Source organism: Stegodyphus dumicola, chromosome 4 (assembly GCF_044657685.1).
Source record: "Stegodyphus dumicola isolate Sdum_Otavi_A_Nest chromosome 4, ASM4465768v1".
Taxonomy (NCBI): Eukaryota; Metazoa; Arthropoda; class Arachnida; order Araneae; family Eresidae; genus Stegodyphus; species Stegodyphus dumicola.
In genome coordinates this window covers 88871184-88889314 of record NC_140771.1, presented here as the reverse complement: position 1 = coordinate 88889314, position 18131 = coordinate 88871184, and the positions used below count along the sequence as shown (strand labels likewise).

The following is an 18131-nucleotide window of genomic DNA, read 5'->3' as shown; positions in this document are numbered from 1 at the left end:
CAGCACTCTATAATCTGCTTACTACGCCTCCGCCCAACTACGTAGGATGACTAATGCTTTTGCTTGACGGAAGAAAAATTCGAGAACCTACCCCCATCCCCTAGTGGATCTTTTCGAATACTTTCTCTAGTTGTAGCAAAAGGTGTGTATATCAGACACAGAGGAGTCAGATTGGAGCCGACCGACGGTAACTATGGCAACGAGGCACGCAATGATCGACCTTACGCCCCAAACGCTGCTCAGAATATCGCTGCTACATTACCCGGGCAGATACCCTGTATTTAAAATTTTGTGACTCAAGCAATTCAGTACTATTAACAATCAACAAGGGACACGCTGACTGTTGAAAAGGCTTCATCTCTGTAGTTCAAGATTAATTTCTTCAGTTAGATTTCCTAGAGTCATTTACCATACTTAAACGTGAGGCGTGAGGTTAGGATTTTAAGTCAAAGTCTAACATATGGTGTTCTAAAGTGTCTAAGATGTAGTTGAAAAGTTTCCAAGAAAAAAAAAGTTCTCGTTTTTTTTCAGCTAAAAAGACATCATGCCGCCTCCGGGTCCGGCCGACCAAATTCATATAAAAGGTGAGTGTAATTTCATCTTTGTGAACATTTTTTTCTGAAGTTTTGATGCGATACACTTGTAATATCTTTAAATGGTAAACAGCTGTTCTGAAATTCTTTATTGCGTAGTAAACTTACTACTACGAATTTTAGACAACTTATTAATAAATGAAGACAATTAGTGGTATTTGATAAATGTACTTAATTGTTTTTTTACACTTATCCAATAAACTCCTCATTTTTCCAGTATATATATACAAACCATCTTCTATCATGCTAGTTTAGACATCATTCAATAGATTCACTTTAGAAAAATGATATATGTAAATGAATAGCCATCACTGTTAATTGCAGAAAAGGGTTTAGTTATTGTACTTTCTGATTCAAATTATTTAAACTCTTATATTTTTGTCCTGTGTGTGTGAGCTTGCCTTCCTTTCTTGGAAAAAATTGAAGAACATTTTTAAAAAAAAATGGCGACATATATATACAGAATTAATGGTGTTATGAGACTTGTAAGAATTTAAAATTTGTAATACAGATAAAAAGAATATTTTTATTGTTTAGCGCTTATAATAAGCTTCCGTGTTGTTTATTTCAAAATTAGGTATTTAGCCGCCTTGATCAGTATGATGGCCATATCATTGGTCCTACGCTCGAATTTAGGAGAAAGCACAGATGTATGTAGATATTTATCCAGCTTTCCTTTGCAGATGTAATATTGGTCTCACCCTGTGGGGCACTCTGAACAACGTTCTTGATAATGGATATATGCTCAATCACATCGGCTGCTCCCAATGAAACATAAAAATATTTTTGAAAGGGAACGTAAGACTAACGGTTTTATCAATATAAATTATGAAATATAATCCGTAACAAGAAACAAATAACAACAGAGATTTAATAAATAAGTTCAATGAAATATAGAATTCATACTTAATAAAATACATATTTTAAATTTAATAAAATATAGAAATTTAGTAAATTTTGTTTTTCTAACACTAATTTAAAATTTTTAAAATATCACTAAGTCTCTCTTAGAAACATATTTGTAAAACATGAAATAGAATTCTAAACAAGTACGTACTTTTTTATTGATTACATTTGGCCATGAAATTCATTTACTTTTCAGTTTGAAAATAAGGATTATGAATTCTTATCTTCTCATGATTAAAAACACATTGAGGTAGCTGTATTGTATTTCATTTAAGGCAATGCCCACGCGATGCATGCCTTAATATTTTCCAATCTTATTATCTGAATAGTAGATTTAAAACTTCAGTCAAACTATACTGTTTTATGAGATATGAAATGTATTTATTTATTTAAGACACGGACGAAAACATTTTAACAAAAAATTATTGTAAGGAATTATCGCATTCAAATGTATATATTCTTGTGGTATAAGTGTAACATCGACTTCTAGAAATTGAAAAATCGGTAGTTCGAATTCCTGTGAGGACGTAGTTGATTTCGTTTATTGTTTTCTGTCCTAAAATTTTAATAGCCTCTATTCTGTATCAAACTTTAAGTGAAAATAAAGGTTACTAGGATAGGAATATATCTCAGAAACATGGATTACAATATAAAACACACTTGTTTTGAGTTCCTAATGCAATATTTAGAGTAAAACGTTCGGCAATTTCGTTGAGATTGAGAATTTACGTGTATGGAATAAAAGAATAAAAACAAAAACATAAAAATTCTTATAAAGATCATTTTTCATTATTACGTATTTTGTTCCACGTAGGCGATATCTGTTCATAAATTGAAAACTCAGATAACACTAACACTATTTATAGATAATATTATGCATCGAGAATACTGAAACACAGGTTTAAAAAAATAGTGATTATTTACATAATAAATTCAAGTTAAATTTATTTTATAATGTCCTGTATTATTTCATTATTATTTTATTTCATTAACATATTCATTTATGTATATTATTGTACTTAATATGTAATATACAATATATAATAATATTTATTCTCTTTCTCTATAATAATATTTATTAATGAATGCATATAATTTACACATGAGTAAAATATACATGTTAATATTTAATGTTGAATCACTAAACGCATTGAATCACTTTTCAGATTGTTGCCACTAAATATTACCACTCTGTATTATATTTAAAGAAATTAAATAATGAAGAATCTGCATGAATGTATGCATAATTTTCGCGTTGTGAAAAACAACGATACCCAGAGCCATCAAATTTTGAATAACGTAGTCCTCCAGCCGAATATGTATCGAATTTTGAGTTTCGAATTAGTTTTATTATCTATTTCATATTTTGGAAAACCTTGATTTTTGATTAAAAAACTCGATGATTTCAAAGCGAGCCCTGGCAACACTGTCTGAAGCGCGAGACTGTCTATCTGAAATTCTAAGGACATGCTGTTTTTAAATATTTTTAGCCCAAATGCTCTCGAAACGTGTATTTGCGTGTAAATATAAAAAACGCTCCTTTGGTTGTAATAGAAAATATGAAAACTTTCACGTTTTTATAAAAATGCTTTATTTACTTTATAATGTCCTGATTATATATCCCTCGTATTATGTCTTGATATAATACGGGGGATGTTTCTAAAGTTCTAGGAATTAAAAATAATTATTTTATTTCGTCTATTTTCATCAATATTACAATGGAAGTTTTGGACATAATATACATTTAACTCCATACATGTATCCGAACGAAAAGTTAATTACGAAAAATTAATTTTTTTAAGCCGTCCTCAAGGAACGTTTTTGGCTTCTCCTTAACCTAGCTATTTATGACATGGTTAAACTCTCAAATCGAACACCCAGTAAAGGATTTTTAAAATGTGGTTACAGATGTGGAAACAGAATACTTCTCCCAAACGTTGAAGAATTTCTGAAGTTAATTTTCGGTGTTATATTTGCCATTAATATAACAATGTTATAAAAGAAGCTATGCATATAAAAACTTTTGCCAGTAATGTATTTATGACACAGGGACTTTCTAAGAGTTATTTGAACAAAAACGTCATGCTATGTAATGTCATTCGTTTTGCTTTGTCGGACTCTCATTTTATGCCTGTTTATCGTTTTTTGGTTTTTAAGGGGCATTTTTAGCTTATAGGGTATTATTTGTGTAATATTAAGTCAAAGTTCTTCAGACCTAGTGGACTCACAAGCGAGTTATCGCTTAGTCTGAAAATGAACAGCAAAATAAGTTTTAAATAAAATTTCTCATCTAAGCTGAAAAGGAATAGAAAGCATAACCTTTTCTTATACTCAAAATTACGGCATTAGCTGTTTTTAAAATAACATAAAGTTCAATTTAAAGTTTAAAAAGTAATTATAGCCGAGGCGATAGAAAGCAAAACTGTGAAAATGCAGCCGAAAGTTCTGATCTAAAATATTCAAAACCTTCTCCTTAAATACGTTTTAATCTCCTTTGCGCCCTGGTGATAGCTAACGAAAAGAAGAATTCATAGTAAAGATCTAAATCATAAAAATTAGTTAATTAGCATAAAATATATTTTACTGCTATAAAATAGTACGAGGGATTTTGGATACGTTCAGCCGTGACTGAGGAGCTTTCAGTACACCAGCTATTTGCTATTACCAAAATTCTAATTGATGTTCTTAAAACGCATTTTAAAAATCATATAACTGCCTGTATTTATATCTGTTCTTTAATCACCCGTAATTGCATTCCTCGTTCACCAGAAACTCAGGTAGATATTTTCAACGCTGGGTATCAACAAATTAGCATACAAACTTATTTCCATGGAATTCTTTATCAGTAACTGTGTCTTAATTGCCATTTACTGTTCTACAAATATTTTCTCTTTTTTATAAACACTCTTTCGACAACTTATAAAGTTTTATGCATAAAACTATAAAATTATTTCTAATAAAATGAGTGCATCAATCTTTCAAAATGTTTCTGAAGTGATATATTACTTTATAAATGCTGAAGCCTGCTTCAATGTAGGGAAAATGTGATAATTATTACGAAGCAGTCCTTACAAATTAAGAACTAGAAAATGGAAATAAAATAAAAATTACCGAGGAAGAGTATTAATCGTGAAATTTGAAAAATTTCATTTATTAAGTAAGCTGTAAGTTGAGTTCTAAGCTGAGTTGTAAGCTGTCAAAATCAACTGACATATGCAAAAATATTTCCAAAGTTCATTTTTTATTTTTCTCATCATTTCCGTTTGCTTTTTAGATTAATTGTTGTTTACAGCCCAAAATTTTAAAACATATCCAGTCTATTTGTTATTTTGCATGTGGTTACGGAGAAAAAATTTATATATCTCACATTTAATATAATTTAGAATCTCATCTACATATAGAGAAAGAGTTCAGTTTAAAATTCAAATAAATTAGAATCTGATTTATTGTATACTTGTGTTATCTGTCTGTAAATATTTCAATGTGAAATTAAATGGCTTAGCAGCATTTATAACAAAATTTAAGTATATACAGTAATACTACATTCAGAAGTTTCTTTATATTTTATTATGTTAAGAAATTCTCGGCACCATCAGCAATAATATCAGAAATATACAATGGCTCACAAAGTGTTCGTACACTTACGATTTTCAGTGAAATATCGCTTTATTCATTAATTAAAATTAATATTTAAGAATGATAATTTTTTAATAACATCTAAAAATTTCTCTTAGCAAAAATACATTAGTTATTTTATGAACAGAGTAAAACGTATTTTTGGAAAAAATCATCAATAATCAAAAAGTAGCAGAAAAGTTACCCCCATAAATGTCTTCGTACACTTTAGAGAAATCTGCACATATCAATAAATATTGTAGTATTTCTGTTAGTTAGTATATTGTAGGATATCCTGCGCAGCACTTATGATATTAGTTGTTTCCTTACGATTACGACACATTTATAAATATTAATTAAATTACGAAGTAAGCAAGCAAAGAATAAATTCAAGCAAATTTTTAAAAGTCATCAAAATGAAAAAAAAAGTGTCAGATTATAATTTTATTTACGAAATGTTTCGGTGTACGATTATTTTTGCGCCGTGTTTTATCTATGATTCCTTACATTTTCAATTTTAGAAAACGAAAATAGGTTAGTATCAAAAATGAAAAGTTTAGTTTTATTCAAAATCGCATGAAGATGATATGAAAAAATTATTGAGCTTTATACTCGAATTTAATTCTTGCTATAGCGCTTTTTCTACAAATTCTGAAAGTGTCCGAACACTTTTGGGAGCCACTGTATGTTTTGCACAATGCTTTCTTGAGAAAACGTTGGAGTCTGAAATTCAATGTATTTTAGTAATTTAGAATTTCATTTAGCGATATGCTTTTGTTACTGTTGTTGTTAATGTTCCTGACGTATAGTCATCCCAAGGAGCACAAGTTCACGCCTGCCGTTGATAACAGCATTGAGAACCTTACGGTGACAATGCGATTTAGCTGTGTGTCCGCCCCCAATTTGATGGAGCGCAGGCCGAGAGAACGGTTCCGAGGGTCTCCACCCCCTATTTTCCTACTATCAATCTCTGGAGAGGACTGTCGGATCGCCACATATTTAGAGGCTCCCCTGCCATACGGACACTATACATTTACAAACAACCATGCCTTCTCCGGCATCCGAACCCAGGCGCTTCGGCACGGCAATCAGCGACGCTAACCGCTATACCGGTTGGACAGCGCTTTTTTATACATCTTCAAACTATTTTAGTCTGAATTAAAGTGACTTGACACCAATTATAACAATATTCAGTGACAAAAAGTAAAGGACACATTAAAAAATTTACGTACTTTTAATATTTTTTAAGAAGTTGCCAAAACCGTTAACGAGAAATGTATGTTTTAGAACGACAAATAATCACATTTTATACATTTCTGCGATATCGTACATTTCTTAGAATTATTATAATAAAAATTATGATTATATTTTTCTCAGAAATCGATTATTATATTCATTAATTTATATAAATATTTTCCTTTACTGTTGTAACACAATTCAAAACTTGCAAAACAGTAATTGAAAAGGAATGAAAAATATTTATCTAATTCAAACTCGTGTGTGAAAATGAAATAATTTCCATTTAATGTATCAGATAATAATCAGCTGTTAAGTCCGTAAATATTTTATACTTTATTTTATTTCACTTTGATTGATTAATCAATTATGAATTAATTCATTAAGTACGTAGATGAAACAATAACTTTAATTAAAATTTTAGTACTAGATTTTTCGTACCTTTTGTAAATTTATTGCGTCTAGTTAGATTAAAAAGAGAAGGTAATAGACCAGGAAATAAGAAAACTTAATTATTCCTTTTGAAAAAACAGTCTGACTCAAGAAATGCTCATACTGTTCAGAGAAGATTTCAAATACCTAAGTATATTATTATATTTTTTGGAAATGAAATGATAAAATTTAATAAAGAATTTTATAAAACTAAATTAAATCTGAAACTGATCAGAATACATATTGAATTCTTCCGAATTTTCTAGAAGCATAAATATTTTATTGTATCGTGAAAATAATCTCAGTGTCTAAGGACATCTTCAATAGTTTAATGTTATTATAGAAAGAATATAAGACGAATTTTTAATATAAATTATAGCTCTTTGCATTTTAATAAACCTTCTGTTAGTAACAGTAAACAACAATAGATTTTTTAAATATATTATTGCTTTTATATCTTGAAAATTTGGAAGTCCTTTTAAGTGCATTTCTTACTCGAATATTTAGTGGAAGTTCAAAACTAAATATTAAGCAAGATATGTTTATGGATGTAAATATGCAAGGAATTTTTGTTTCTACAATCTAGCATTTCAACTCCATTTCAGAGATTCTTTAAAACAAGATAGAAAAATAATAAAAAGACAAAAAATTAGAAAAGAAAAAAATATACTAAGTTCCCCTTTATGGACATCTGTACTGTTTCATGTGGAGATTTTAGATATTAGTGAGTCAATGAAATAAAACAGAGAACAAAAGACTTCTTGTACAAGTAAAGGAAATCAATGATTCCCCACAGCATAGGATCGTCTGAGAAATGGGAAACAACAGATGATGTCATTCGGAGAATGGAACTTCTTTCATTTATAATTTTTTCCAACAGTTCACTCAAATGGAAAAGTTTTGAACTTTTACTTACACAAATACTTCAGTTTTTTACTTCAGTAGTTTAGTTTTTTAAAAACCTTTTATTCATTTTTCATTTTCCCTTCTTCTTTTTTTATTTTCTCTTCTCCTAAAAGAATTGAGAGTAAGCTGCAACATACTTTCAGCTTAGGTAATTTTTAAATAAACTTTAGAATATACAGCAGGCTTTGCAGTAGATCTTCTTGCATAAAGTTTTGCATTCAGTGAAACCTCTCTAAAATAACTACACCCTAGGTTTCTGCGTATACTTTATATCATGAGCATTTAAAGCTAATATACTAAGCTTAATGAGACGCTTATGTTATAGATATTGCTACTTAAGAAAAGTAATTGATTGCATTTTATTGAAACAATATGCAAAAACATTTGTTGAAGCAATATGTAAATCTTAATCTGTTATCAATATTTTAAAACGCACTTTATTCTATATGAAATACATGCGTCGTAAAACAACATGAAATTTGTAATTTAGTTTTCGTATGAGAAGACATGAGTTTTCCTATGATTTAAAAGAATAAATTATAACTATCTCATAAATTTTTTCTCACTGAATATTCCGAAATGAAATGATATATCAAGTGGAAAACGCTACACTCAATAACTGTGTTAATTAATATACGGATAATAGGAAAACATGGGTAATATACAAATAACTTTATAAAATAAAAATTAAAAAATCAAAGAACGGGTACCTTAAAAAATAGTTATTCATAAATTATAAATGAATGTAAATATACTATTTAAAATTACTATATAGTATTTAAAATTAATGTTAATTACAATAAAAATATAACAGTTATATATTTCCTATTTCTTTTCGGAAAATATCTGTTATTTTCCTTCGTTTTGAGATAGGTTGATATCCATTCATATACGACTGTAAAACTATGAACACTACTTAGCATCACGCATTCACTAAATTCAAAATTAGTATATTCATCTGCACAATCTAGCAACCTATCTACACATTCTAATGCTCGTCAGTAACTATCATAATAATTCGGAAACTCGAAAATTTTGTTGAGATAATTTGACACACAATGCTTTTTATCAGAATTCTTTGTTTCAAATGAAAATACTTCCAAAAAATTATAGTCCGCATTTAAAAATTATCACTTGTTTAGCAAATCATATAAACAATTTCATAACTGAAGTGAACATGACAAGATGATTCAAATTATCGAAGGTTCTTTTAATTTTACTAGAAATGATGGGAACTGCGAGGAGCTGTAGAAACTGCAATGAAGTCTAGACCACATTCCAAGGTAACCCACGCAATAGGAAACTTATCCTATTAAAAATAAAACAAAACCCAAAAATTAGTCATGTAAAATTTGCGAAAATTTAGAAAAACAGTTTTCAATAAAAATTTATCTCGAAACTGTTTGAAGAAAAGTCATTAAGACACATGGATACAATGGGAAGAAGAAGGAAACAAGAAGGAAATCCTTCATCAGCAAGAAAACAAGGAAAATACACCCGGAGTTAGAAAAGTCCACGATAAGCAAAGATTCATCACACTGAAATAATAGTATAGTTGCAGCAGTGTCAAAATTTGATATGTTTGTATGAATTATTGTGTGGCGAAAGACAAACGAAGAATTGAATCCGAAAAACCTATTGCCTACTTCTAAGCACGAGGAGAAAGGCATAATGGTTTAGGAATGTTTCGCTGCTTCTGGAATGGGAAATCTAATTTTTGTAGGAAAAAATCAGGATAAATGTATATGTATATAAATATTCTTAATGAAATATTTTGAGCATCTGTAAGAAAACTTGGAATCCAGAATTTATTCAAGTTCTATGAGGATAACGGCCGTAAGCATACGGCCTTTAGTTATTATACAACTGTCCTAAAGTTATCAAAATTCTTTCATATTCTCCGGAATTAAATCCTATCGAACATGTATACACGAACATGTATGCAGTAAATTTAAGAAAACATGATATATTTTAGAGTAATTAGTTGCATGAGAAGTATAATCTTAGTTAACAATAATTAATTAATTAGATATTCAATTATATATTAAATTTCCCGTTCAGTGCAGGTAAAACTCATTTCGATAATATTTAGTAACTGGTAGACAAAATTGAAAAATACGTGTCCGAAAACAAATGTGAAACACTGTAAATTTTCGAACCGTTGAATACCAGAAAGTTGCTTAATGGCGGGCACTTCATCGTACAGCCCTTATGTTTCATGCTGTCAAGGGCCAGATTTTTACACCAATGAATTACTACTAAGGTTTTAAATTCATTTGAAGCCTTAAATTCAAGAATGAATTTAAGTCCGTAAAGAATTTCTTCTAACAAGTCGCAAGTTTTTCGTAAAGTATTAATCTGAGAACGCCACTGGAAAGGACTAAGTAAAAATAATTAAAAACCTCTGGAAGCGAGTAATAATCGGAAGCCTAACTTATAACAATGACATTTAAGGAAATTATATATTGTATAGGAATATATGGAATTTCAACTATTAAAGTAATAAAGCACTGCTGATCAAACTCAACCCCAGAGTATCTGGTTTTAGAAATTTCAATTTTATTCAAGCAGAAACAGTAGTTTTACAGTGAAAGGTCTGAGTTTTATTTAAGATAAATTAAGTTCTGAAAATATGCTAGAAAACAATTGTCCGTGGCAAGGAAATTTTATAAACTTTCCTTTTCATTGAATTAGTTTTACCAGTTTTATACAGCAGGGTTATAAAAGTTTTCTTCCCGAGCTCTTTCGTCAAGAGTAAAAGAGGAATAATGTTTATGATTCAAATTTTATTTGATGCGTAAAACTGTTTCTTTTTTATAAGAAGAAACAGTTTTATGCATCAAATAACTCAGATATTTTCAACATAAAATATTTTATCAAATATTGATGTTGTCATCAAATATTTTCAACAGAACCAAATCAAACATATAAAATATAAACAGTTTAACAGCTACTAAACATTTGGAACATAATATGGAAGTCAAACATATTTTGCACATAAACATAAATTCTTCCATTATAATTTACCGATTTCCATTGCAATTTACCGATTTTTAATATTTATTACTCAGATATTAAAAACATTATTTGCCTCCAAAATAGCAGTTAAGAAATATTGAACTATATTCTTGTTTTACAACCTTACTTTCCTAAATAAAGACGAACTGAGTTAATTCTCAAAATGCCTTTCTTAACACATAACTAAAAAAATTACCTTTTATATTGTAAGTTATGTTATCAGTTATTCTTTAAATGTTATGTTGAAAGAAAGCACATATATTGCGTTTTACTTAACCTACGGTATTTAGACACTTTAGTTATCCTTTTTTTGTAACATCTTTAACCTGTTAAGAATATTTATATGTAAAATCGTCATCATATAGGAGACACTTCATTTTCCTCGTAAAGCATATTAAAAAATAAGGGAAATAATTTTATATGGAACTTTCTTATATTCAGGTCAATATGTCATTTAAAATCTAAAAACATTAAACTATATCATGAGTATACTTGTCAAAGATACTATATGGAATTCTAAGTATAAAATGATATATCACTTGATACTAAACTTTTTTATACTGAATTAGCAAGTCAATTTAAATTTAATTGTAAAAAGTTATTTGAAATCGTTAGAAAGATATTTTCCTTTTCTGCTTTATGCTTCATAAGCATTGGATTATCTAGATTACTCGTATTATATCCAATATATTTTGAAAGTTTCTTTAATCAAAACTGTGTTTTTAAAATGGATTGTAAATTAACTTTTCTTTTAGTAATAGTAACACAGTAATAATTTCAATCTAAAGATAATTAACATCTAGGAACAAAAGTCGCTGAGCTTAATGTTGAGTAATATAGAATTTGATTGCATCAATAAAATTGAAGGAACTGGATAATTTAGAAACATTTTAAAAGTCACCAAATGCTTTCTTAGCATTTCTTTCTGTATAGAAAAAGTTTTTATGTTTATTATGCAGTCTATAAAAAAATGGAAGCCAGAAATTTTAGAATTCTCTCTCTTTTCTGCTGCCCGCAGACTGGGTGCATTGACCGAGAAGGCGCCAGCATAGCAATTTCAAGATCATGAGACATATTTATGACAGTACGACCAGTCACCAGCATAATATTTGAAGAGTTTTCTGTCGATAGATGTGGATTATCTAATGCATTCTGAAATCTTCCAATTATCAGGCACCCCAGATTTCACTGATTCATTGTTTATGTTCTGAATTTTTATTGCTTATTAAAACAACGATAATTGAATATTTCGTGACAAACATCAGTTGGAATGATCAATAGGGTTAGCATACTTTTGTAAGCCCCATATTGTACATCTATGGGGCACGGAGAGATTGTTTATGTGTTCAAAATAAGAAATAGAGCAATTTTAAGAGTTATTAAGGGCGATGACGCCTTTGCCGCATTCTACCCCTTTGAAAGAGACAACTTCTTTAAAAAAAATGGGAGTTAATTTTCTATTTTAAATAGCAATAAAAAACGTGGAATAAGTGTTTTATTTTTTGATTTCAGAGAAGATGTTCTTTTATTCGCTTCCTTATTTTTAATTCTTTTAAGGAACGGGAGTTTAATTTCTGCCGATTTAAATACCAAAGTAAAATTTATTATGGAATCTCCTTTTCTTTATTTATGATCTTGTAATGTTTTCTGCTCCGTATTCTATTGTTGATTTACTCTTTGTACGATCCTTTTGTACTTTACAAATTTAATTAAAAAGAAATTTACCTCCCTGAGAAGATTTTTTTTTCTCGTCGCGTTTATGTGTTAACTTCTTATGTATAAGCTATGAAATTTTCCGAAGATTCTAATATTCGGGGTATATGTGCTTATTTACGCAGAGGCTACGAAGATGGGATAATTCCTGCATTTTTTCAGTGGCTGCTTTAACAAAGAAGTGCTAGGACTTATATCTAAATCAGACTAAGGTCAGCAATCATGAAATGTTTAAATCAATTTCTTTCCTTTTTTAAACAACCTTGAAAATATTTGAGACTAACTACACTCAAATGCTCTCCAGTTAATGAAATATTTTTAAGTTTGCTCACTTTTTGACCAACTGTGAAAAGCTAAGCGGTGAGAATTTCCTACAAAGAACATGTATTAGCTATTCACAATACATCATTAAATACAATGAATTTTTTGAAACTTTTCCAATCTGACAATTGGGATGATTATAAACAGCAATAATGATTATATTCCAATTAAGAGTTATGCTAACCAAATAGAAATTACAGTAATTATAGCAAATTATAACACTTAAGAGCATAATGTTCCCATAAAATATTAGACCACCAGCGGTCCAGCGTTGAAGTTGCTGAACACTGGTAGTTCGATCTGGGCTCGATTTCAGGCAAACGTGCTGGCTGCATGGGAATTTTCGTGGTTTTTCCCTGTGAAACGTGAAAATGAGCTAGTTTCCCTTTCAGAGCCTCCACGAAGACATCTCTCCTCTTAGAAAGATTGGCTTTGTGCGCTTTACGAAAATCAACAGAACCAAATCAAACGTATAAAATATAAACAGTTTAACATAATATGGAAGTCAAATATATTTTGCACATAAACATAAATTCTTCCATTATAATTTGCAGCAACTATTACATGAATAATTTAGTACCATTCGCATAATTATTTTTCAAGACATATTTTTTCAAAAGTTTCAGATTTATGAGTTAACAACTGCGATGGAACACAAAGCATGTTCTAAAAATGTATAAAGGGTTAAATATAATTTAAAATTTTAATATGACCAATAATGAAATGAATATGAAAGCTTCAATTTCACGAGCCTTCGACTTTTGAGCTTCATTTATACAATACTGATAATTTCCAATATAAAATGAATTTTTAATATCAAACAACACATCCGCATCCGCTTGACTCGCCATCACGAAAACTCACTGTGTATGAGCGATATTCGTCGTCGTGTATCAAAGAACCTTGGTCGTCAACATTAGGAACACATATTCTTACACTTATATAAAGCTTCGGAAGTTACATTAGAATTCTACAATATACACTGGTTATCATAAATTAAGGAAAAATCACAAAAATCACGATTACTGAAAAAGTTACATGTAGAATTTTATGAAACTTACTCACAATATATAACACATAATAAGGTATCAAATAACATAAAAATAAATTACCAGACAATTATGATAGTATAGAAATTAGCACATGTATAAAATGAACAAATCGAAGGTGTCAGTTTGCTATAGGAAAAGTACCTTCAATATGGAATATGATCGCCTCTAGAAGCAATACAGCAGATACAGCGATGTGTGATGCTTTCAATTATGCGGTCTATCAGTTCCATAGGAAGCGAGAGCCATTGCTCTTGCAAAGCCGTTGCAAGCGCGACAAGGGTTTGAGGGGGCGGATTGAGAGCAGCTAGACGTCTCCCTAAAGCATCCCAAACGTGCTCGATAGGATTAAAGTCTGGGAATCGAGCTGGCCACTCCATGCGCATAATTGTTTCCTGTTGAAGATAATCATCTACGATGCGAGCCCTGTGTGGTCTTGCGTTGTCGTCCTGTAACAGGAAAGCATCACCTATTGCCCCGGCACATGGGCGCACATAAGCACCAAGGATGTCATCTCTATAAACCGGAGCATTCATGGTTTCCGTTGGAAAGACATGGAGGTCTGTGCGTCCACCCAAAGAGATGCCACCCCAAACACAGACACTGCCTCTTCCATGTGCATCTCTTTCACTGATAATAACGGGTTCCAGGTTCTCTCCTATAAAACAATGCCTACTATCGCGTTCTGGACTAAACCTGGACTCATCCGTAACCCTCCATTGCTCAGGCGTCCAGTGGACATGTTGTAGTGCCTACTGCAAACGGTCCCTCCTACGGCGTGACTTAAGCAGCACGCAAATGGTTGCTTGCCTCGCATACAGACCACCTTCGTGAAGCCTTCTTCGCACAGTTGACGTTGACACCAACCTTCCGGTGGCTGCTGCAAGGGAGGATCTAAAAAGAGTCGGAGTAGCGGTTCTATTCCTGAGTTCACATAATGTCAAATATCGGTCATCGTAGCAGTTGGCCGCCCTTGGCTGAACCTCCTAGATACCGAATCTGTGGTTTGAAATCGCCTCCAAAGTCTATGAACCATAGAAGGACTCACATTTAGCCATCTGGCCACTTCTGTTTGACTTTATCCTGCCTCTAGTCTCCCAATGGCTTTCCATCGTAGTTCTGCAGGCAAATGATGCCTGGAGGTCATTGTTATGAATTGGCTATCTCAGATTTCTGATGTCACCATCACAGTGCAATATGTGGGCTTGCTCTCAAACATGGACTTTTATTCTCCTCACTGATGACGTACTCCGAGTGCAGCGCCGCTAATTTGCATATTGCAGTTTTACTCAGCTACTCTTACTTAGCAACATATTCAAATTTTACACGGTTTGGCTTATTTTTAAGGAAGTTATCGTTATTTTTGTGATTTTTCCTTAATTTATGATAACCAGTGTAGTTGGATAATTTGTTCCAGAACTGATTTAAAGAACTGATTAACTTTACTGTGTGAATTTACTCCGATTTCAGACAATGGAGTTATAGCTCTTTTACAGTTCACGGACAGCTCTTGTTGGAAGTATACCAGGAATAAAGATACCAGGTCTGATTTGCGAAGAAGTTGCTCAGCCCTTCTTGGAAGGATGCCAGGGAAGTTCGATTCTTTAGGGCAGAAAAGAATGATTATATTCTCATGTAAAAGTTTAAATTTTATCTTTTCACAACCTTTTGAAAAATTTTTATTCCAGAATTTTATCATTCATTTTGTGTAGAAGCAAAGTTTTAGGAAATCTCAGAACTGCATCTGAGAGAAATCAATTTAGAGAGTTAGCGTTTGATTGAGTTGATTTTTAATAACCCACAACTCGCTCGATTCTTTTCGCTCTTCGCTCAAACCTCGCAAGCCGATCCCAATTACACTGCTCCCGAAGCCTTTGATTTACTCCTCTCTCCGGATCTTTTTCATCAAGGTTATTGTTAGTGAGCGGTGAGTCCTAAAAAAGAAGCGATTCATTTCAGCGAGTGAAAGTTTTTATCCGACCCTATAAAAGAGCAGTTTTTTCCCATCTCTAATCTGGCCTACTTATTTCTCTGTACCTTTTCTCCGATGCCATGACAGGTTCTTCGTGAAAGTCGTTTTCCATGCAAAAATACATAACTAAGTTCCTTTTCCAGATAAAGCAAGAATTTAGTTTTGAATTATTGTCATTTAATATAAATACTCGATTAGATAAATCAGATAACTCAATTTCGGATAGTCAGCCTTCCATATAATTTCAGTTATAAAAATAATGATTTTTACATTCAAAAGGCATTCTAGAGTTCAATAACGAAAATAAGTTATGGATATGCGTTTCTTTGGAAATGAACAATGGATTGTGACAGTGTGATCATTTTAAACAAATAGCGATAGAAAGAAAATGCGTTGCGATACATTGCAAGTATTAAAGATATATCACAGAATTGCAGTTTTGTGTAAGATATCGGATATATTTAGACCAAAGCCTAAAAGAATAGAAAAATAATAAATAATATGAATTTACAATTAATTTTCTAATTGAAAAGAACATGATGTATAACCTGGATATTCACAAAACAAAATCGAAGATATAAATAATTCAAATGGCTATATATATATATATATATATATATATAAAAAAAAAAAAAAAAAAAAAAAAAAAAAAAAAAAAAACCCTTAATAGCCTACATTTAATGAAAAAGAAATTGTGAAAATACTGATTAGTAAAACTAAACAACTCGATGTGTGTCATGCGGCGGTGTGAATCCACAGATTTCTTTATACTATAGTTTACGATATGTAGCTCAGGAATTTCAACTTGGACATTTAAGAATGAATTTGTAATGAATTTATATCAATGTAAGTAATGAATTTGGAGTTCTGCGATTAGCCTGTTATATTTTACTGTAAATTTTAGTCTGTAGTAGAACAGAAGCACTTTAATAAAAATGAATGCAGTTCCAAAGAAACTGCCTTCATAAATAAGTTTTATGGTTATTTATGATAATTTTTTGTGTTAAATTTCTTCATTTTTTTTTGTACAAACTGGTAGGGTTTTCGGAACTGTTAATGTTCACAACCAGTTATGACCTCACTGAGATAGAAACCACAGATGTTTCCTTTCCTAACTGCACGTGCTAATAACTTATACCGTGAGAATACGCAGAGGAAATACAAGAATTCCTTATACATTAGCTGCAGAATCATTGTTTAATTCCTTTATTCAAATTCTATATTTTAGATAATGAAAATATACGATTCTAGCATCCATGTTATCGTTGTCTTTGACCAAGACGGCCTAGATAAGAAACACATAAAAAAATTAGTACCTGCTAGAGAAAACAAATTGAATCTGTCATTGTTCCCCATAGAGGCCTATTTGATAAACGTATGGATATCATAATGAAATTGATATCATAATGAAGAAATGAGCTACATAAAATATCTTTTAAATGATCCGATCATATGAGATGTTGCAATTTTCCTCACGTGTAATGAAAATCTTAGCCTTTACGTAGAAATTCTGCTACAAGTCCTTCTTTTAAAGCAGGTAACCGTCACCATCTTTTGTATCGTTAGTTTTAAGCCAATTTACCTTTCATTATTTAAATGAATATTTTTAGATTAGTTTGCTTACTTTAAGCCAAAAGTACTCTTATTGAAGGAATTCTGTACTTTTTTTCCCTAAAATGTAAATACGTTTTTAATATTTATTTATCCTTTTGGGCAAGTTATCATTCAAGGCCAATTAAGTTCAATTTAGTTAGGAATTCTCGCAAGGATTCTTAAGGATTTAACCTTTTTAAGCAGCTAGTTTTGTAACTAATTTGCAATCCGAAAGGCTTCTAATAATGGATAGATCTGCCTTCATGGGGAAACAGGAAATAATTAACAAACAAAAAGCAGAATGCGAATTTTCGAACTCAAGGGCTTCTCCTGATTGTCAGATTAGATTACGAGTTCGGAACGTATTTTAAACTGACGCTTCAGTGTAAAGCTGAAATTTTAATTAAACCACCGAGTTTGCAACTTTGAATTACATTAAGCAAGAAGAATTTCGAAGTAACCTATTTCCATGAAAATAAATTGGGCTGTTTCTTTTTCCAAAAGAAAAGCTCTTTATCTTTTCCTATTTCTTCTCTGTAAGAGAAACAACACACGATTATTAAGTAACAATTCTGCCAGAGAAGTCCAATTCAACGAAATCTTCCTTGAATAAAAAAGTTGTTTCAAAGTTGTTAGCGACGGAACGGTGTTTTCGACTTCAGTTTAAATTTGTGAAAGAGCTTATGAGCTATAAAAAAAGAAGCTCCAGAGATTTATCCTCAAAAGAATCGAATGTCTACTTAACTCGAGTTACTATTCGAAATAAATTTTAATGAG

The 18131-nt window shown here is 30.9% G+C and overlaps 1 protein-coding gene across 1 annotated transcript in view; it reads left to right on the top strand.

The window, feature by feature from the left end:
• Window positions 1–214: 214 nt before the first annotated feature.
• Syt4 (Synaptotagmin 4) overlaps window positions 215–18131 on the top strand; it is a 127277-nt gene continuing 109360 nt past the window's right edge. Inside the window, exon 1 of the mRNA XM_085815188.1 lies at window positions 215–584. Within this exon, the coding sequence (XP_085671314.1) occupies window positions 545–584 (40 nt within the window). The 5' untranslated portion in view covers window positions 215–544. The remainder of the gene's footprint in view (window positions 585–18131) is intronic.